Source organism: Gavialis gangeticus, unplaced genomic scaffold, assembly GCF_001723915.1.
Source record: "Gavialis gangeticus isolate Ggan-Ray unplaced genomic scaffold, GavGan_comp1, whole genome shotgun sequence".
In the NCBI taxonomy this organism is placed as follows: domain Eukaryota; kingdom Metazoa; phylum Chordata; order Crocodylia; family Gavialidae; genus Gavialis; species Gavialis gangeticus.
Window position 1 is genome coordinate 249,968,720 of NW_017729032.1, and position 21,783 is coordinate 249,990,502.

Sequence of the window (21,783 nt, forward strand, 5' to 3'; positions counted from 1 at the left end):
TTCTTCTGTTCCCCCTTACTCTCTTCCAGCTTTTCTCCATCTTCACTTCTTTCAATCAGCTATGTTCCCTTTTATTTCTCTTCAGATATATTTTTTCATAGTGTATTTCACAAAAACTATATTAAAAAACATTATTAAGGTTGCAAAGTTAAGCACTCAAAAGTTAGGAGACTTTAGAATTAAGGAAGCCTGTGCAATATTACCTTCCTCCTTTTCCGTGTATGCATTATGGGACCTACTCTAGTTGCAATTTTGTGGATTTCATGGAAATCACAAAAGCAGGCATTGTCCACAAAATTCACAACCCCCCTCCCCTCAAAAAAACCCAACCAACCAAACAAAACCACTTACAAAAAATGACATGCTGGCTTCTCAGTAGGAGCCAGCAGCCTCCCAGAGCATGGGGGAAGGTAGAAGCTGCTGGCTCAAAGGTGAGCAGTCAAGATGGTGGCTATTCCTGCCACTGACTAGCTGAAGAGGCTGCCCATTGCATGGCCCGGCCCCTCTCAGCTAATCAGCGGTGAGGGGTGGGGCTGCATGACAGACAGCACTCTTGACCAATCAGTGAAGGGGGTGGGGCGACATGACAGACAGCCTTCTCGACCAATCAGTGGTGAGGGGCAAGGCCATTGCCCCTCCCCCCAGCCAATTAGAGGCATGGGGGATCTCCACCTTGATAAGCCTGTGAAAATGGTTGCTGGCCTTGCAATCTGACTGTGAAAACAGCCACCTGCATCCTGAATTTTGTTAGGTTGCTAATCATGATGCAGTATTTCCTGACATGATCACACACTGTTTTTATACACGATGCCTGCCTCCTTCATAGTGCAGGATGTATAGTTCTAACTAAATGAACAGCTATTCAGTATTTATTTTCTCCCCATTGTTTAATGTGTTGGTATATATCTTATTTACTGCCCGCTATTCACATCTTGTGGATGGCAGGTTTACTCATTTGCTCCTGGGCTTTCCCATGGTGCTCAATGCTATAGTATCTGACTACTTCACCAAGAGCTGTTACCCTCCAAATCAGCAGGATACTTGCAGATAAGCCCATTGGGGTCGGGTTTCTGATTTTTCCATCTTTAAAGGAGTAATACAGATTACCTGTATTACCCTGAGCCATGAAGAGGAGGTCTCTTCCTCCTTAAGGCACTTTCGTCCCATGATCAAGTGATGTATAAGGCTGCTCTAACACCTGAAATGCACAATTTGACCCTTGGGCTTTTGCTTGGGAGAAGCTGTCTGTGGCCTAAGTTTTGCTCTAGTTGAGCTGACTTCTGGCATTGTACTGTTTTGTCTGTTGGTGCATTTTGTGCCCTCTGTTCATCTGCCTAGTTAGTGCAGTTTGATATACAAAATAAATTATAAAAACTGAATTGTGTTGGGTTACAATAATACTTCTTCAAATACTGAACTTAAAAATAAAATCAGTACTTTTATTCAACTTGTTAAAAGAAGTATCCGCTCTGCAGTAACACCACCAGTATGACACCTGTTCTTTTCATATTAAATCCTAGCCTGTAATACTCTTCAACAATGGGGAAAGAGACATTCGATGCAATTACTCCACTGTTGTCTAGTTACTCCATGTGGCTAAAGAGCAAACCCTTTGATTATTTTAATGTTTGGTAAAATTTTCAAAAGCTGTTCAATTCCATTTCCAGGAAGCATTTGGGAGCCTAAATTTCCATGAAGTTCACTGGGGCACCTAAGATACTTATGTGCTTTTGAAAATAGTGCCTGCCATCTGTTTTGTATGTGTGACACAATAGAAGTGAACTGAACCTAAGCTTTAAGAAATGTTAAAGATGCATTGGTTTTTCTTAAAATAGTTGAACATTCAAACATGGGGTGTAGGGGAGGAGGGGAGGAGGTCTGGGAACCATATTGCCGGCTTAATTATGTCTCTTAACTACATGCTTTAGTTATTTCCACTTGACATCTATCAGCAACGAACCTTCCAGAAGACTGAAAGATAGGAAAGTGACAGAAAGACAGCTAGACAGATAAAAGTGAGCATCTGTAAGATAGATAAGTGCAAACTGTGGGAACTGGAGCTCTAACAGACAAGAATTGTCTGTCAGCAGTCTAGATGGATTCAAAAGGTATTAAAAATAACACCACTGAAAAACCAGTAAAGAAAGAGAGTGCTACAATATAATCAAATCGCGTTTAATTTTCTAAGAGCTTTCTAGTTCTGAGGCTGCCTTGGACTGACGGATTCTGATTGGGAAGAAGGGGAAATGTATGGGTGTAGCAGTCTTAAAAAGAGTTTACAAGGGAAAAATAATTCAACCAGTGAATTTTTAACCCCACAGTACATAATGGAAAAATTGTGTCTAAATGTTACCAAAGTATGGTGGCTTCCTAGCTTTTGGTTGAATGCAGAGCACACACATGGGTTATGAAATATGAACCAACCTCCAGCAGTAAATAAAGGCAGTAAAAAGTCCTTCAGACAGAAGAAAAATACCATAGAGATATTGGGTGGAATAACTGATAAATAAATAGTAAATGGTATAGAAGAAAAAAACAGGGAAGTCTTTAAGAGTATCTGAGAATCAGTGTGGTCCACTCAATCACTTGTAATTGCACAAGGGACCAGTTAAGGAAAATAAGGGTATTGCTCAAAAACTAAATTACATCTTTATTTCAGTCTTCATGGCAGTGTTTGTTGGGGAGACACACTTCCTAGATCGGTTCCTTTCTGGTAGTAAAAATAAGAACATTTTCAGAGATTGAGCTGTCAAAAGAAAAGGTGCTTGAGAAACTTGATAATTTAAAAAGCAATAAGTCACTGGGGCCCAGATGGCATACCTGTATGAGTTCTGAAGCAACTAAAGTGTGAAGTGGGTGAGCTGCTAACGAAAACATATAATTTCTCATTAAAACAATTACTGTTCCAGAGGGTTGGAAGGCAACAGATGTTGTACCTATATTTTAGAAAGGCTCTGGAGCGATGCAGGGAAAGATGGATCAGTCAGCCTTACATCAGTACCTGGCAAACTGGTTGAAGCAACAAGTAAAAAACTGGAAACCATCTGGAGATCATAACAGCACAGGGTCAAACCTGTACAGTTTCGGTAAAGGAAAAATCATGTCTTACTAATTTCTTAGAATTCCTCGTGTGTCTATAAGTAGGGGGTGGAGAAGTATCTGACTAATTTATTTAGACTTTTAAAAGACCTTTGACAAGATCATGCTTGAGAAGAGAAAGAAAATAAAACAGTTGTGAGGTGAAGGACACAGTACTGTCATAGATCCAAAACTGGCTAGGAGACAAAACAAAGAATAGGAAATGTCATCGCTGCAAAAAGTTAACAATAGGCTTCCTCAAGGTCTAGTGGTGCTGCTCAATATATTTATTAATGGTCTGGAAAGCAAGTAGTGAGGTAGAAGAATCTGCAGGTGAACGCTATTTTGGATAGTCAAGATCAGAAAGAACTATGAGAGATGTTAAAGGTACCTAAACAAACAAAGTGAATGAGCAGCCTTGGTTCTGTTTCACAGCCATCATACCAAAATGATTTTGCAATTGTTGGAACTGCAGATTACAAGCAAGATAGTGGAAATCATAATGAGCCAACTTCACAGATTCCCCACAGAAAGCCCAAGTGACCGGCTCAAGGTCATGCAAGATTTAAGTGGCAGAACAGAGAGTGGAAAATGGGCTCCCCAGATGACACCTTACCACTAGGTGATCCACCCTCCCTGCCAAAGGGTGATACAATGATAATGAAGTGCCATGTTGATAAATCCAAAGTAATGCATATAGAAGGAAAAAACTTTAAACTCCCTGTACACTGTACTAGTTTCAAATTAAATACATGAGTGTGGGTGCCTGGATGACATTGTGGACAGCTCAATGAAAGCCTCTGCTCAATGTACGTCTCTAGTCACAAAAACAAAGAAGGTATTAGGAGGCAGAAGGAATACCTTTATATAAATCAACACTACAGCCTCATCTGGAATATTGTATGCAATCCTGGCCTGCCCATTTCAGAAGGGGCAATTGTTGGGGGAGAGGGTGGTTCAAGGAGGGTATTGAGACTCCTCAGGGACCTGAGAAAACTCTTATGGGAGGGATAACTGACAAGTGTGACATTGCTTATCTTAGAAATGGGATGACTATGAGGGTACAGTGTAAATTTGTACAATATAGTCAGTGGTCTAGAGAAAGTGGATCTGAAACTTGTTCCCCCGTCTCATAAAACAAGAGCAGGTGCCTTTCAATTAAAAATTAAAAGGTGACACATTCAAAACCAGTAAGAGGAGATCCTTTCTCAAACCATGTGTAATAAGACTGTGAAACTCACTGGGACAGAAGATTTTGAGGCCAAACATTTTGCCAGATTCAAAGAGTAATTAGACTTTTGGGCTATAAAGAATAGCCAGAGTTATGAGAGATCACAGTAAATATAATGTTTGAAGGCACATTAAACCTCATGCATTAGTGTTTACGAAAACCTCTATCTCTTGATTAGGATGGAAACTGCACCTTCTTCTGAGGCATCTGATGCTGGTCATTGTGGGACACAGGGTGCTGAACTAGAAAGCTCTTGGGTCTGATTCAATACAGCAATTCCCATACTCCTATCACCTATGGTAAAGATTTTTCCTTCAGCTAGAAGCCTCACTTAAACATTGTTATAACTGTGGGCATTCTGGAGAAAGTCTATAAGTATTTCTGAGAATCCCAGGGCTGGATTCATAGTTTGAGGGTCAGATTTAAAACAAGTAGTTACCACAATTCAGACAAGCGGTTTTGTGAAACCAAAACCATTCACTGTTTTCCCTCATTTCTATCTGAAACTGATTTGTATCAGCATCAAAACCTTGATGGAAGGAACTTGTCCTAAACTTATGAGTTTTGGAGAAAATAGAACTCAAGGTCCAGAATTCTGATTCTGATATTGCAAATTCTGGTCATCTTGATTTGGTAATGGAAAAATTAGGAATATTCTGCAAAACTTTTAGGACTATCAAAACTTAGGAGGGAAATGGAGCTCAATAGATGTAGCAATATGAATAATACCATCAGATTTGCTGAAGGTGAAGAAATGAAAATTTCTGTTCTTTGAATCATCAGCAAGGCTCAACCTGCATTAACAAGTCTGTCTAATCCTCAAGTTCATAAAATATTAATTCAGATATATAAAGTTATTTTCTATTTTTCCTACTTCCTATATGAAGCGTGGCTCTTGGATTCATATCTTGTGACTTTGCGCCAGGGCTACTAACTACTAATAGGAATGAAATTATGAATGCCTTGCCTCTGTGGCACTGGAAAAGTAAACGACATACTTCTGATTGGGAGTCCTTTCCTGCAATGACACCCTTGACCAGCTAAAAGGAACTGGGGTTGTGATACAGTACATCCTTTACCCTTCACAAAATGGACATGCATGACCCAGGGGATACACTGTAGGTAGAATCCTGCACAAGGATCGTGAAAAACTGGTTTCTATCCTGACTCCATAAGTAGCCTGCTGGATGGCTGTGAGCAAATCACTTCATTTTTCCAGGCCCCTGCTTCCCCATCAATTGAACAGGGTCAGTAGTTGAACATCTAGTAAGGGGAAGTGTTGCTGCAAAAGGTAAGTTTTACTGGTAGCTCCAAATTAGCTCCAGAAAAGAAAACAATAAAAATGCTTTGTGGAACCTTTGGATGCTCTTCCCCAAAAGGTGTTACTATAAGGCTCCACCTAACTCTTCAATCAGTTGTGACATCTTAGATCTGAAATAAAAACAGTCTATGTGGAGTATTAATCAGCCAAAGAGGTTTGCCTGTACTCTGACAGTCTTTAAAGCATCATATATATCTACAGAAAGATCACCCATGCAAGTCAGAGATGTTTTAGAGCATCAGAGGCCGCCTGTGTCTGCAGTATACACCAAACCTGCAAGCATCAAAGAGGAAGAGAGATGCCTTCTATTGGCAGTGTTGCTGCCATTTAAATGTTTTCTGCTTTAAAACCACTGCTGCATAAGGAGGTGACAAGAAGAAAATGCTGCATCATGGAACAGCTGTAAATTGTTTAATATTTCACATACTCCCTCTGGGCACAAAGGGCCTGTGAGGTAGTATAGTTAAGAACACTCCTCCAGAAAAAATGAATGCTTTGCAACATTAAATATTTGGTAAAGAGCTAGTTTAAACAAATAAATAAAATGAAACAAAGCCCATATTTTTACAATGAGCCAAGTAACTTGAATTACAGATTTTTGATCAGGATGAGACATTTTAACATACCTGGAATAGGCTAGGAGGTTTGCATGAGGAGGGGCAATAAATTGGGGGTCCTGAGCTACAAATGTAGCAACTAAATAAGGGCTAGATTGTTTCATGCAGTCACAGCCATGGGTTATGAGAGTGGTTGTGTGTGTCTGTGTTTTTGGATGGGGTGGCGGGGGCGGGGATGTTGCTTGTTGAATGCTGAAGGGAAGGATGCCTAAAGGAACAGTAGGGGAACAAAATCAGTGATTACTCGACTCATTATAAGAGATGCTGCATGTAATCCTGTCAGCACCAGCCTCTTTGACTTGACAGGTGTGCCAAGTCCTTCAGCATGTTCTTACCCTATCCGGCCAAGTTCCCCTGAAAACCTTTGTACCCAGTTAGCTGATGCCACCCCGCTCTTATTCAAGCACTACAAACATCAACATTCAGGCTACCCCATCTGTTGATCTGTACAACAAGGGAAAAGTTTCTTAAGCCCTTTTTTTTTCTCAGCTTGTGCACCCATAAGCCATGATCCAGCAATACATATTTATAACCAGTTCACAGAAAATGACTGTCCTTCCCAGAAACAAATATAGTACTGGAACATTAGATGTTAACAGCTGCTGGCCTTGGAGCTCAGTGTAATGTTTTTACTAATTTTACTGATGTTAGTACAGCATTTATATGCAATATCTGATAACTGAAGACTGCAACCATCACATTAACATCTTCACATTTTCCTTCATTTGTTCATTAATTGTTCTAATTATGTCTCTTAAACCAAAATAGCCCAAGACCTGATTGGTTAAAGCACCAATTACTGAAAAGTGTTGGTCCCCATTGGTACAGTTCAGATTGAAACAAATGTATGCTTCCCTGATGTGCTTTCCCATCAAACTAGAGACCTTAGAATAGGAGTCAAATATTAGACTGCCCTTCATTCCCTACATAGAGCATGTGAAATCTACTAGCATCACTTCCATTCTTCTGCCTCTTTCCCATTCCTACTGCTTGAATTACCATCTTTTTTCCCAGGCATTTTACTATTATGTGCTATTCAGGATCCTTATATTCTTTAGAGAAGGTGGCAATCATATCTCCTCTAAACCTGATACAAAAGTACATTTCTGTAGTGCATTTAGCTTCTCATATCTGTAGATTAATCCACTACTTGGTTTTTACTCATAAGAGCACACTGTTCCCCCTCCAAACAGGCTAGCCATCAATCTGTTCCATGACACCTGCGATTAGGTTCACTGTAAAGATTTCTGAAATGTTTTGTTTTCTCCCAGCTCTCTACTGTGATTCCCAAAGACAAATCCAGGGATGCTCAGCGGGAAGAACTACCTAAGAAGATAAAATGGGGAAATGGTGCAGAAGGGCAGGAGGGGCGAGAGGAGGAGCTGAAGAGATTAAAAAGAGAAGGGAGGAAGGAGAAATTGAATGGAGAAAGTAAGGAAGGAGATGACAGGGAGTCCTAGTAAGGATAAAGAGGGAAGAGAGAAAAAGTTGTGCATACAAACAAATCTCAGAACTGGGATTTGGTACAGATCTTCCTGGTTATTTGGGCTCGCTTCCTGATCAATGCTGACTGCAAGCCTGCTATCGATTAGTGGCGATTCCAAATGGAAATTTTATGCACTACTACATCTCTGAATAGTCATCCAATATGAAATCTACATTGTCTTTGATTAATTAACTTTTTTATTACTCCTACAGGGTCAGAGAGTCCTCTTTCTGCTTCATGCACCACCATTAATAATCATTCCAAAATTTCTGGCTGTTCCTGGTAATGATGTATCTAATTTTATCCTAAATAACTGAAGCAGCACAGATTGCATTTTAAAGAGTAAACTGGAGCAAGCATGACAGTATTCTCCCACTTAGGGGCAAGACAGTCTTTCTGTAATATTTAGAAATAATTTTTATAAGATCAATGTTTCAACTTTAAAGTCTCCAAATTTTGCTGCAGAATGATTCATCAGTTTTTATTTTAATTATATTTGCTTTTAATATTTTATTTTCACTTTTCTTCATGTTTATTATTGTTATTATAGCAAGCTCTAGAGAACCAAAATTAATGATGTTGGCAAAGGTCTTGTCCCTTTTCAACAGCTTAACTAAGAAAAGTGTCCAGCTATGGCCATGGACTCCATAATTATTGCTATTAAAATATGTATTTCAATTAATTTTCAAATAAATTTATTTCTTGAAATACATTACCATGTTGTTATTCCAGGTGGTTTATCCTCTTGCAATCTTTTTCACTGTCATTAAGAGGTTCCACTTGCATTTTGTTATTAATAGTAAATGTTTATATTATGACAGCACTAAAAGGCCTATAGCCCCATTGTGCAGGATGCTGTGTATAGAAAAGGGACCACCCTTTTCCTAAGGGAATTACTGCTTGAAGGGGATGTGGATTCAACTTACAGTCATAGGGTCATAGGAAGATAGGGCTGGAAGGGACCTCACAAGATCATCCAGTCCAGCCTTCTGCTCAAGGCAGAATCATCCCTGACTAAACCATCCTAGCCAAGTTTCCATTTAACTTGCTCTTGAAAACGTCCAAAAATGGAGATTCCACAATTTCTCTAGGTAGCCTGTTCCAATGCTTGACCACCTGCAGAGTCAGAAAGCTCCTCCTAATTTCCAACCTAAATTTTCCCTGCTGAAGCTTGATGCCATTGCTTCTAATCCTGTCCCCTATGGAGGGAAAAAGCCCATCTCCATCCTCCCCGTAATCACCCTTCAGATATTTGAAGAATCTTATCAAATCCACCCCCTTGGTCTTCTCTTGTGCAGACTAACTAACACAAGTTCTTTCCGTCTTTTCTCATAAATCTTACCTCCCAGGCCCCTAATCACTTTCGGTGCTCTGTGCTAGACTCTTTCCAAATTGTCCACATCCCTTCTTGAAGTGTGGGGTCCAAAACTAGACATGGGTAAGGCCTCACCAGTGATGAACAGAGCAAAATAATCACTTCCCTTGACTTGCAAATAACCCTTCTGTTAATACAACCCAGTATGCTGTTGGCATGTTTTTGCAGCAAGAGCACAGTGTTGGCTCATATTCAGCTTATGGTCTACTGTAACCCCCAGATCCTTCTCTGCAGTACTGTAGACTAGCTAGTCATTCCCTAGTTTGTAATTATACATTCAATTATTCCATTCCTAGTGCAGGACTTTAGAAATGTCCTTGTTAAATCTCATCTGATTGACTGTGCACCATTTCTCCAATCTATCCTGGTCATTCTGGATCTTAGCCCTACCCTCTGGAATATCTGAAACTCTACCCAAGGTGTCATCTACAAATCTGCTAAATGTGAACTTGATTCCATTGTCCAGATCATTAACAAAGACATTAAACAATACTGGACCCAGGAAAGATCCCTGGGGAACCCCACTTGATACCTCCTCCAAACTAGACATTGAGTCACTGATGGTTATTCACCGAGTATGATAATTCAGCCTGTTGTATATCCACTTTACAGTATTTGCATCTATTGTGTATTTCCTTAGCTCATTAATGAGAGTATCATTTGAGACAGAATCAAAAGCTTTGCTAAAGTCAAGATAAATAACATCCTCTGCTCTCCCCGCAGCCACAGAGACTGTCACCTTATCATAGGAGGAAATCGCGTTGGTCAGGCATGACTTGCTCTTGGTGAATCCATGCTGGCCTTTCCTGATCACTTTGTTTTTCTAGGTGCTTCACAATATATCTTTCCAGTGAACAAGTGAGTATAGTCCCTAACTAGGAGAAAGTTTAGTTGTAGGGTGTTTGTTTTTTTGGGGGGGAGGGGCATGGCCAGGGAAAATAGGGGAGAAAGAATCAGAAAAAGAGCAGCCATAGACAGTTACCTATCCAGTTAGAGTAAGCAGACTGGATTCTGTAGGTATTATGACAGAGATAATAGCAATCTGAACTAGAAGCTAAATATACCTGTCTCACAAGTTAAGAAACGTGACTTTCATTTCATTTTGTTACCTGCCAGTAAAGTTTCTGACTGTAAAAAAATAACCCCTCTGCAGGTGTGAAGAACACATCTCAAGCATTTATTTACTGTGGTGTTTGACCCCTTCTTAGTTTTCTTGCATTGATTTGTCACTTATTGTTTTGGTTCACTGCATGTTGCACTTCCCCTAAACAGAAGGGTTATGGCCTGTTTCTGTTAGTGGCTTTCTCCGTTGGTAAAAATCACACATTATTAAACTTTACATACATTGGAACAGACTCAGAACTCCCTCTTAACTGGTCCTTTTTTTTACAGGCTCAATTATCTGCAGGCACAATTTATGCATATACCATAGATATTCCAGAATCTGATTTGCTGAAACAATAAAGTGCTTACTACGCGAAATAATCAATTGTAACTGCAAATAATGGGAGCATAAACTTGCATCTTTCTGTGAATGTAATCTTCCTAGAATGTACTCTTCCTGGAGTGTAATGAACCCCCACCCTATTTTGTCATGTATGGGCACTACTTGTTTTAAGCCAACTTGTTATATTCTTCAGATCTAATAAGCACCTAAGATTTGCCCATCATAACATATTTACAGTACTCAAAATGAGGTTTCTGTGGTGCAGGATTCTATCATTTGTATGGGATCTATGAAAGTCATCACTTAAACTCCCAACTCCCTGTTCACTCTCCATTCCTTGAATCTTTTTTTTCCAGGAAGACTTAAGAGTAACTCAGTGATTTCAGGTTATGATAGCTAAAATCAGTTATTCATGAATTTCCAGTGAAATGCTATAGTTGAGAGCAAGTGTGAACCTTTGATTTAAAAGCAAGGGAACAGAGGAGTAGCATTATCTCTTTATACAGTGTCAGTGAAATCATTAATGAGATACTGGGTTCAGTATAGATTTGTCCAAAGGGATGTTGGTAATTTGGAAAGGTTTTAGAAGAGAGCCACAAAAAGTCTTCAGAAAAAAACTTTGGAAAAAGAGGAAAACCTCCATTTATTTATCTTACCCAGAGAAGGGTCTAAAATGACCTACAGGAGAAAGAGATTTCCGATAGGTGATTTTTAAAATTTAGCAGACAAAGGCAGAACCAGCTCCAGTCATTACTGAAAATAAACAAAGTGAGGCTAAAAATAGAGCACATATGTTTAATAATAAGGGGGATCAAACATTGGAATATTTTATCTGCAGAATAATAGATTCTAATGTAGAAGTGCCATATCTAAATACGATCTTCCATTTCAATTAGGGGTCATGAGCCTGGTGTAGAAATAAGGTGAATTTGTTTGGCTTGTCTTATACAGAAGATCAGGCCACACTAAAAAGTTATGACACTCTGAGTAGTCTGCTCTGCATAACTAAATGAAAGAAGTTTAATGTGTGTTTGACTTCCTTGAAGCAATTACTAGAAGACAGGACAGGACATGTATTCTGTGGCTGGCCACTGGAAACTCCTTACCAGTGGCATAATGATGCAGCCTGGTACCTATGGCAGCTACCCTGCTCAGGGGTAGCAGTGATGTCTGGTTGCCCTAGTGAGTGCAATTGTGCAGCCATTTTTTTTCCTGCTCCCCTCTCAAGTCTGTCCCAGTCAGTGCCACACCTTTACTATAGATACACTTCTTGCTAGTTTTCTTTTCTGTTTAGGACTTAGAAAGAGACTGCAGTGATACTTAACCAGGACCACAGTTGCAATAGCACCTTAAATGAAAATACCTTCAGTTGAGCTGAACTCTTTATCTAAGTACAGCTGTGATTACAAACTACCAAACTGAGCTGGGGACTTTATTAGTACAGCTCTGTCACTTGGTAAGAACAAGGGTGTTTCTTTTCTTTTGCCCTAGTGATAGCTTATTTACATAAAGCTACATGTTTGTCATAGAATATGAACCCAAATAATAACATTTTGTTAATGACAAATGTATGGTGGGTACTTACACACACTAGATGCCTAGAAATAATTAAGAGTCAATAAGTATTTAAGAGTATTGAAATTAGAAAATTCATCATACTATTTCAGTAGAGTTCTAGTTCTCCAAGAAACTGTGCTGTCACATAGTGAGAAGATAGCTCATTGGAAAGGTGCATGCCTCGAACAATTACAATCAAGTGATGTCTCATACAAGATCTCATTTGTGAAATCATAAAAGCGACAGCTTCTGAGACAGGAATAGAAGTTTGAATAGTAAATTCTAAATTACATAATTTACCATTTAGTTTGTAACATTTAGTTACATAAGAGCTAATTATCAGCCCATTAAAGCTACTGAATGTCTCCAGCAGTAGAATTTACCAGTGATTTTCAAAAGACATTCAAAGTGGCTTTGTACAATCTACATCAATGCACTATTTTTGTTCCCTTATAGCTGGATCACAGACTGTTATTGTTCTATTGCCTCCATGTTAATGGGACTATAAAAACAGCTAAGCTAGTTAGGACCCCAAGTCCTATCGAAAGCCTTAGGCTCCCAACTCACTTAGATGCTCTTTGAAGTCCTGTCATTGTCTCTTATTTCAAACACTGAATCAATCCCCACAAAAATCCTGACCTCAGAGGAGGCCCCCTAAGGGGATCTGAATGGCTACAAGTCTCAGACAATTGAGATTAGATTTTTCTGGCTATGGTGAGTATATAACCTGGAAGCATTTCTAATTGCTTTTTCAGTCATCTGGATCTGAAAGCATGAGCCATTATGGCTTACACCAATATCTTCAAAGGTGCTTAAATGACTTTGGAAGCTAGGCCACATTTTTGTAAGTGACCTTGGCACTTACGACCCTAAATCCCACTAACTTTCAATAAGACTTAGCTATTAGGTGCCTAAAAACCAGATTTTTAAAGGTACTTAGAGATACAGATAGATATCTAGTGGAATTTCCCGTATCGTTGAGGTACATAACTCCTTCTGAAACCAATGGGAGTTGGCATTTAGATGCAGTTGAGAATTCAATTAGGCATCTAAATACCTTGAAATCTGGCCCTAAGTCAGAAAGTGGGACTTGAGAGCATAAATCCCACAGGCATTTTTGAAAACACTTAGAAGTTTTGAATCTGTACTTCAGCTTAAGCAACATGAATTTCACTACATTAATGAGAAGCTTGGAACGGGTAATTGGTTAATTAAAGTAATTTCACCAATGAGTGTTTTTAGTGTTGCGTCTATACTAATTTTCTTTCAAATTCTTGAAAACATCCTGTGTGTGGTTTTAGTGGGGCTTTTGGTTTCATTACAGAAATTGTTCACATATCTGTTTGAAGCTTTTTATACGATTGCTTCTTACACAGGTCTTTAGTAGGCTCATTGCAGACCTATTGGTTGATTGAAAATACATGTAATTGTCTCCATAATTTTATCTGGAGATGCTGGGAATGCTGAAAGCAACTGTAGGGACCTGCATGAAGGTAAAGGGCTACTCTTCTAGCACTTCTACCATATGGGTCTTAGCTGCATTTCAGGATGAAAGGTGGAAAGGCTCTAAAGGAAGGAGGAGGAGAAGGTACAGAGTGAGACAGGAAGTATGGCAGGACAAAGAACCTCTTTTAACAGTCATCTTAGGCTAAGAGTATGAACAAGTGAACAATTTTCTGGGTAAAAAGAGTTGGGGCATCTGCACTGTGACCACTGCAAGTTCTGTAACTGAGGGGGAGTGACCAGGATGCCGCCTAGCACCCAGCAGCCCAAGGTGCTGCCTTTGGTGGGGGAGAGGGTGTAAAAACAGCTGCTGCCACCACTGCTTGCAGCTGGTGTTGCCTCATGCCTTGCCACTGCTCAAGGTACAGAGCTGCTTTGTTATGCCTCTGATCACTGCCTGTGTGCATTGTTTTACTGTATGATAAGTAGAAGCTAAACTGCAGTAGTTTAGCCCTCACTGAAAGAGGAATAGTTTACCATGGCTTAGCTTTCTCTTATAGAGTGGTAAAAGCATGAACATGGGCAGTAATCATGCATGTTTACACGTGCACTTTAATGTGCAGTAGCTTTTTTTACTGCATATTAGGTGTTAATACACAAATGCATAGTTAAATTAGGCTATTGTGCATTAAGTTTCACTAAAAAAGCATGCACTTTTCTACTGTGCATTAGGGCAGCCTAATGCGCATTTAGTTAGTACTTCACATTAGAGGTACTAAATTTAATGCACAGTAACAAAAGTGCATTGTGTAGATGCACCCGCAGAATACTTAAAATGCAGTAAAAACTTGATCTCTTTTACTCTACTTTAAATTGTTCATGCCTCATTATTTGGGGGCTATATGAGGGTTTTGTTTTTTTTTCATTTTTACCCTGTTGGACAGTGAAGACTTAGCCCATTCACACTCCCAATTAGATGCTACTACTACTGCATTTGCTTTTTTCCCTTAAGTAAGACTTACTTTCATCTCCAGTTTCAAATTCAAACTTCTGGCTATAGCCGCTGTATCCTGCTGCCGTTCTGACTCTGATATGAAATATGTACTTGGTGGCTGGCTTGAGACCTGTGATGATAACACTCGGAGCCTTGGACCTTGTGGAAGAGTAGCTGAGCTGCTCATGCTCCTGAGGGACAAAAGAGGGGAGAAATGATTCAGGGTGAGTCGCACAGACTTTGCAATAGTGACATTCTAAAACTGAAGCTGTATGTTTTTCTTATGAATGTCAAATGCATTTATACAGGGAAGTGCAAGTATGAATCCCATTACAGTACTTTGATATTACGCTATCATCACAAGGTATAACATGACTTTGGCTTAGAGATAGTTAAAGAAATTTTGCTTCATCTTGCACACAATGAACATTGCATCTTTGTGACTGGGTTAGTAATTACATCGTAGTCAAAGTAATATGGTATTAGTACAAGACTAAATTCACAGAAAATGGCAGCTAATATAGCAGCTACTTATTTTCCACAATGGATAAATTAGGAGTTCAGTAAGTACTAGTAAAGAGGAAAGTAAAGATGTGGGAGTATTCAAATACCCGCTACTCACTTCTACCCGCAGGTAGTGCCAAAATGCCGGCGCTATCCGGGGGTAGACCTGTGGGTAAAAGAAAATAAAAATTAACTTTTTCTTTAAAGTTTGAAAACTTCTTGCATGGCTCTAGCATGCTCTGTTGTCAAACGTAATTGTCCTGTTCAGTTAGCTGTAATATAGATGTGCATAAGTTCCCTTGAACTTTATTATGAAAAACATTCTTTGTAGAATTCCTGTGTTAAACACTTAGCAGGTGGTCCTGGGTGGTGTTGAGCATGCCCCAAATCCTAATGTAGTCACTGGGAGGTAGGATGGTTAGCACCTCCTTAGGATCACATATTTAGTAGGGAGGTTCTGTCAATTGGATTGCTGCAGAATTCAATATATACTCTGCACACAGAAGGTGTTGATGATGTTAGTTCCATATTTTTAGGATACACTAACGACAGTGAAATAACAGAGCAGAGAGCTTGCTTCATTTCATTAGTTACTGTCACTGTGTAATTCAATAATGTGTAATATTTTATATGATGTCTCTAGGTTACTTTTATTGTGTTATAGTGCGTCTCATTGACAACTGAAGCCCAAGGCAAACTGTACATTTGACCCTTGATAATCTAATAGTAGTATCCACAGGGCACCATATAAACTTATATCATGCACTGATATTACAGTATGTGGTATATATAGCTAGCAAAAGTATGCTTCTAGATAGTTGATGTGAAACAATCCTGGTTCACTTAAGAAATATAACGAGGAAAAGAACAGTTTTACTTGCATTAGATTATCACTCTTGATAAGCATGCATATAATTTTACAGCAAGTCTTGCACTATAAACAACTGCCTAGTTCATCCCAATGTAACTTCATTGAGGTCTATGAAACTTATACCAGAGACAAATTTGGTATACACTAGGAGGCATAACAAAGCAAATAAATAAACCACATAAAAGAGCATAAGTATAGTCACACAGTTTAGTAGTTTGGGTTGGGGAAACACTGACCACCATTTAAGTCTACTATATCTCAAGCATGAAATTCAGAACCTGGCAAAAATGTAAGAATCTTAAATAAGAGAAAGTCCTCATGCTGCTGTGATTCCTTTAACAGTCTGTTAGTAAATCTGAAAGTTGTAATCTCTATTGCATTTAAACATATTAAGTAAAATGTAAAATACCTAGGAATATATGGATAGAGAATGCAGGTAATATAAAGAAACAAAGGAATTAGGGTACCCCCCGGTGCAATGGCATTTCATAATATCAAAATGTAAAAGGATGCTCGCCTTAATTAACACAAAATATTAAGCATTTCATCTTGGACTTCTTTGTGCCAACAGCTCAGAGTTAAAACCTGTTGTTACCAACATAGGTTTTTGTATTATCTTTTCTGGGACTTCCCATAGGTCTGAGTATATGTATAAGAAGAGGTCAACATTTGTTCTCCAATGCACCTCCTCAGCACCCACAATTACATTGTTCCTGAACAGCAGTTCTTTCCACCCCTTCTGAAACCACTCCAAGTGAACACTGGCCCATACACTAAATAAAATACTTTTCACCACTTATATTTCATATGGAAATTTTCTCTCTCTCATTGTCATTGTTACAGTAGCTAAGGACCTCTGATCTGATTCTGAGAGGGGCACAGCACTTGAACATCCACTGAAGCCTCTTGGGGCTATGACTGGTCAATACTTTACGAAGTCAGACCTTTCGGTGCAACCACTGTGGTATAAGAATCTGAATGAGAGATAATTAAGTCCTGTAACTACCAAATTCTATATATATCCATTTTTGTTTCATGGCCTTTTACACCAACAGTTCTCTTGAGAACAGAAACAATTTCTTTCCTCATCTTTGTATAGGAAAACCATCAGTCCAACCACACACGCGTGCAGTGGCACTAATTCCAGACAAAATTGCTTAATAGGTACAGGATTACGACTATAAACTGGGTATCATGTTAAATCCTTAAACTACTTGAATATTTTCCCTATGTAGTCAAAAGAAAGGGCATTTCTTTTCTTTAAATTCTTCACTCAGACAAATAAGTCTCCAGACAGCATCCATATGTCAACATATTGCTTTCTATTTCTTTTTCCATCTCACCAGAGAGAAAAATGGAACAGACTTGAAGATATTGCATACTTGTGTAATTGAAATATTGATAAACAAGACTAAGAATGTGGAGGCCTTTTATTTTTTTAGTTCAGATTATGATCAAAATGAACAAAATACTGATTCTACTGATGACAGAAATATATAGAATTAGGAATGTCTCAGCATGCAGATAGGCCATGTAATACCACATTAAACAGTAAATAAGCAAAATACAGAATTTTACTTATGATGCCCAGATAACCTTTAGATTAACTTTACCAGTAAACCACTGCTAAGTTTCAGCCACTTTCAGCCATGCAGGATTTGTCTCTATTAATATTTGAGTGATACAGAGAAATACAGCTGTAATCAATCAGCTCTTTATTTTACCTATGAAAAAGACAGCTAAGAGTCATTTTCTATCTTTTTAAATATATAACAGGAATCCAAAGAAATACGAGGCACCTAAAAATTACTCTGCCTGCCTTATTTTAAGAATGACACAGCATATACCATCCTGTAAATTGTATGAATCACTGACAAGCCTTTTTAGGGTCAAGTTTCTCAAAGGCTTCTACAAGGCATCGCTGGTGAACATGCTTGTCATGAATTCAAGACTTTCAAATGAGAAAGTTGTGTGTGGAAAAAATTATTGAAATAGTAACCAGAGAAAGAAACAGCATAAACCAGGGGTGTTGAAGATATGGCCCATGGGCTGGACCTGATCAGTGGAGCCCTATCAATTGGTCCCCAGTGCTGCCCTGACCAACAGGCAGCATTCTGGGTGCATTGGATGGTCCCACATGCTGCATGAGGTGCTTACTCCAGCTTGCATCCTGGAGTGGCAGAGCAGCTGCCACAAGTAGCACCGCCCTGGAGTAGCTGGAGCAGGACCATGCTGCATACAGTGCATATTCCAACTGCTCTAGGACACATGCTAGATTCAGCATGTGGAACTGGTCTGCGGGGACATCTACACAGATGCTTTACTGTGGAGTTGACTAATTATCTTCACAGTAAAGCATCATTGGCTATATGTGCGACACTATTAGGCCACAGTAAACTAATCAAATCCTCCATAAGATAGTACTGCTTGACACAAATACTGTCCTATGGCAGAATTATTTACTCCAGTGCAATGCACATGTAGCTGGTGACTGGGGCTGGCTGGAGCATGAGGATGGAAATGCAGGACTGCAGTACCCCACCTAGACCCTATGCAGCACTTTGTACCACACTGGAGCAGCTCTAGGCTGGCAGGCTGACCCGCGGGACCTGCTGCCCACTGGGGCTGTGCTGCCCTAGCCCAACATGCTGAAGTCTTGGGTGCATGTATAAATGCTGCACCCAGGAGCAAAAAACTCTGGCACGAACTGCACAGGAGTTTATTCAGCCATGCTAACTGCATATGTAGATGAGCCCTGTGAGTTCAATCTGGCCCATGGACCAGCTCCATGCCGCTCATCCACCCCAGGGGTCAAATGAATTTGACATCCCTGGAATAAAAATTAAGGTATTGTGTGCTTATGGAAGTGGAATACTGATAAAGAAGAACCATGATGTGGAAAACTTGTATCTTCTTAGCATCAGATTGTGACAAAAGTGAATTAAAAAAAATGTTTATTTTTTCCATTTACCCTCAACTGTTTGCAAATGTGAATTTTGTAATTTGTGTCCATCTTGCTTCCATATGAAAATGCTGTCCTAACACCATATAATCCAACTCAGTATTTTTAAGGCACATCCAGTTACGAAGTAAATACAAATAGAAGTACTATGCATCACAGGGACCAAACCTTTCTCTTGCTGATGGGACAGCATTGAAGCCAGTGCATGCTAAATAACAGTGAAGTTTATGCTGCTCATCAATTATCACATTTGCTTTAAATCAATGAAATAAATGCTTGAAAATATCAGCTTTTATCTATCTTTTTTTCTTGGTAGGTGAGTGCATAAATTTGATGGACATATGTTGATTTGCCTATGGAGGAAGCAGTATTTCCTAGAGGTGTGCCAATACATTGGTCCAATATCGGATCAGTACCAATATAAAGAAAATTGGCTGTATCAGAAATCAACCTGAAGTGGCCGATAATTTGGCTGATAAATACCTGTGCATATGTGCAGCCACAGTGCAGTTCGCAGCCAGCGAGGAGCAGAGCCCATCAGCGTGGAGAGCTGCATGCAGCTGGGAAGTCTGTTGTGGTGGGAAGGGAGTGGGGAGGGAAAGGGCGTGGGGTGGGCAGATTAACCCCTGATGCAGTAAGGGAGGGATGGGGTGCAGTGTGAGGTAGAGCCATGGCTTGTTGGGGGGGGCATGCGGGGTGGGGTGTAACCCTGGATCTGTACACGGTGGGGTAGGGGGTGCAGCTGCCGGTTGGAGCCGAGGCTGTGCCAGGCTCGTTGTGGTGGGGGCTGGGCTTGGTACAGGTGGTGCTGGGAGGAGGGCTATGGAGGGGGCTGCAGCCACTTCAAATTTCACCATGGATCCCCAGTGTCACCACCGCCTGCCTGGTGCAGCCATGGCTCTACCAGGTGTGTTGGGGGAGGTGGGTGTTGAGCCAGGGCTACATTGGGTGGGTGGCGGCGGTGCTGGGAGTGGGGCTATGGTGGGGCTACAATGAAATCTGGAGTAGCTGCAGCCCCCCCCCATAACCCCCCTCCCAGTGCTGCTGCCACCCACCCCAAACCCAGCCCCTGCCAAGAAGAGCCCAGTGCAGCCCCGCAGCCCACAGCTGTAGGCCACCCACCCCGCACAGATCCAGGGGGCACATGCCCCACCTATGCCATACTGTGTGCGCTCAGTGGTGGGATTCACGCCCCCATGAGCTGTGTCTTGTCCCGCACCCTGCACCACCCCAGCTGAGCAGTGCCTGGCCCTGCCCCCTCCCTCTTTCACCACAAAGGGTGTTGATCTGCCCCCACCCATATCCCTTCCACTACAACAGACTTACTAGTTGCACAGAGCTGTATTGGAAATCAGATCAGCATCAGCCGATATGCCTCCTTAAATATCAGCTATCGGTATCAAACCCCAAAATCTCTATTGGTGAACCACTAGTATTTTCTAAGGAAATGACCCCAACTTAGGAAATCAGTAGCTCTTACTGATCTTGTAGTGATCCTGTGGCAAAGGGAAACATTATATCCTTTCCTCAGTATTACCATCTGTAAAACAGGGACAATGATAGTTAACTATCTTCTAAACATTATTTAAAGTTTAATTTAGTTAATGCTAGCATAGCTATTAAACTTAAGCAGTATGTTGGTGTTAAATATGAATACCTGATGGCTAATTAGTTGCAACATAATTTGTTGAAGTCTAATAGCTGCACATTGCAGGAGGTGCACCTACTGGCTCTATTTTTTCTAGCTACCAAATAGCTCAATAAGTCCTATTTTAGACATGATCTTTGATTCACATTAAACATATTCCTCTCCTCCCTGTCTGTAACATTTTCAAGGTTTATTCTCTGTTCTCCGTCAAGTTTTGGCAATATATTAGTTCTTGTAATTTGATTTCTGAATGATTATTGCCTCCTAAGTCATAGTGTTTGATTCTTTTCTCACTTACACGATTATAGATGAGGAATAACTTCAATGGAATCAGTAAAATTACTATGGCTGTAAAATACAAGAAGTCTCATTCTGAAGCCTCTTTATTTCTAATACCGTTCCTATATGATTCTGTGTTTTGAATTATGGTAACAATGCTACCTTGAATGCCAAAAGTAGCATTAAGAAGATATTAAGAATCAGATTAAAAAGCTAACATGGTTTGCTGCCCAGTTACACAGCTCCATCAGGATTAGATTGATCCTCATATGCAATATAGAAACTTAAGAACAGAAAAAGATGTGTGTTGAATATCATATAAATGTGAATTTCTGCTGATATTACTGAAGAATTCAAGGTAAATTTGGAATATTAATTGTAAGGAAATTCTCAAAGGTCCGTGAAAACTGGATTAGAGATGTGCTAGTTGGAAAGTCTGACAGAAGAAGGAAGGGCCCCAGAAGCTGAAGCTGTCTGTGGTGTTTGCTGTGGAGAAGAGACCATCAGAATTTGATGGCATATGTCAACACATTGGTCCGTTCTCCCCCCAAACACACACTCGCTATTTGTCACTAATCTGAGATATAACAGTTTAGGTGCCTGAAATACTGAAGTATGCTTTACCTCTTTGGCCTTTCAATATTTTATATTTTGATTGCCTGTCAGTCAGTTCATCAGTTTCTCCATAGGTAAGCAAAGCTGTCAACAGGGAAAGGAGTAGAATGGATAACCAATCATAAAGAAAATACGGTGAGGTCAAAACCCAGCCAAACATCACTTTAATTGGATTATGTACCTGGAAAGGCAGAAATGAGCTGATATGAGGTGAGCCACAAGCAGGAGACCAGAAAACGGAAAGAGAATAGGACAGGATGACTCCAAACAGTACCTGCCATCTCACCAGCACAATGGGTGAAACGAAACAGGATTTGTTATTAGAGTTTTTAAAAAAAGAGAAGCCAACAACAAA

At 40.0% G+C, this 21,783-nt stretch overlaps 1 protein-coding gene across 1 annotated transcript in view; it reads right to left on the reverse strand.

Annotated features, from left to right (window-relative positions):
- Positions 1 to 21,783, reverse strand: part of EPHA6 (EPH receptor A6) — a 1,262,645-nt gene that overhangs the window by 370,521 nt on the left and 870,341 nt on the right. The window contains exons 7-8 of the mRNA XM_019525724.1: positions 15,172 to 15,219; positions 14,578 to 14,740 (exon numbers count right to left, since the gene is read on the reverse strand). Coding sequence (XP_019381269.1) covers positions 14,578 to 14,740; positions 15,172 to 15,219 — 211 coding nt within the window. The remainder of the gene's footprint in view (positions 1 to 14,577; positions 14,741 to 15,171; positions 15,220 to 21,783) is intronic.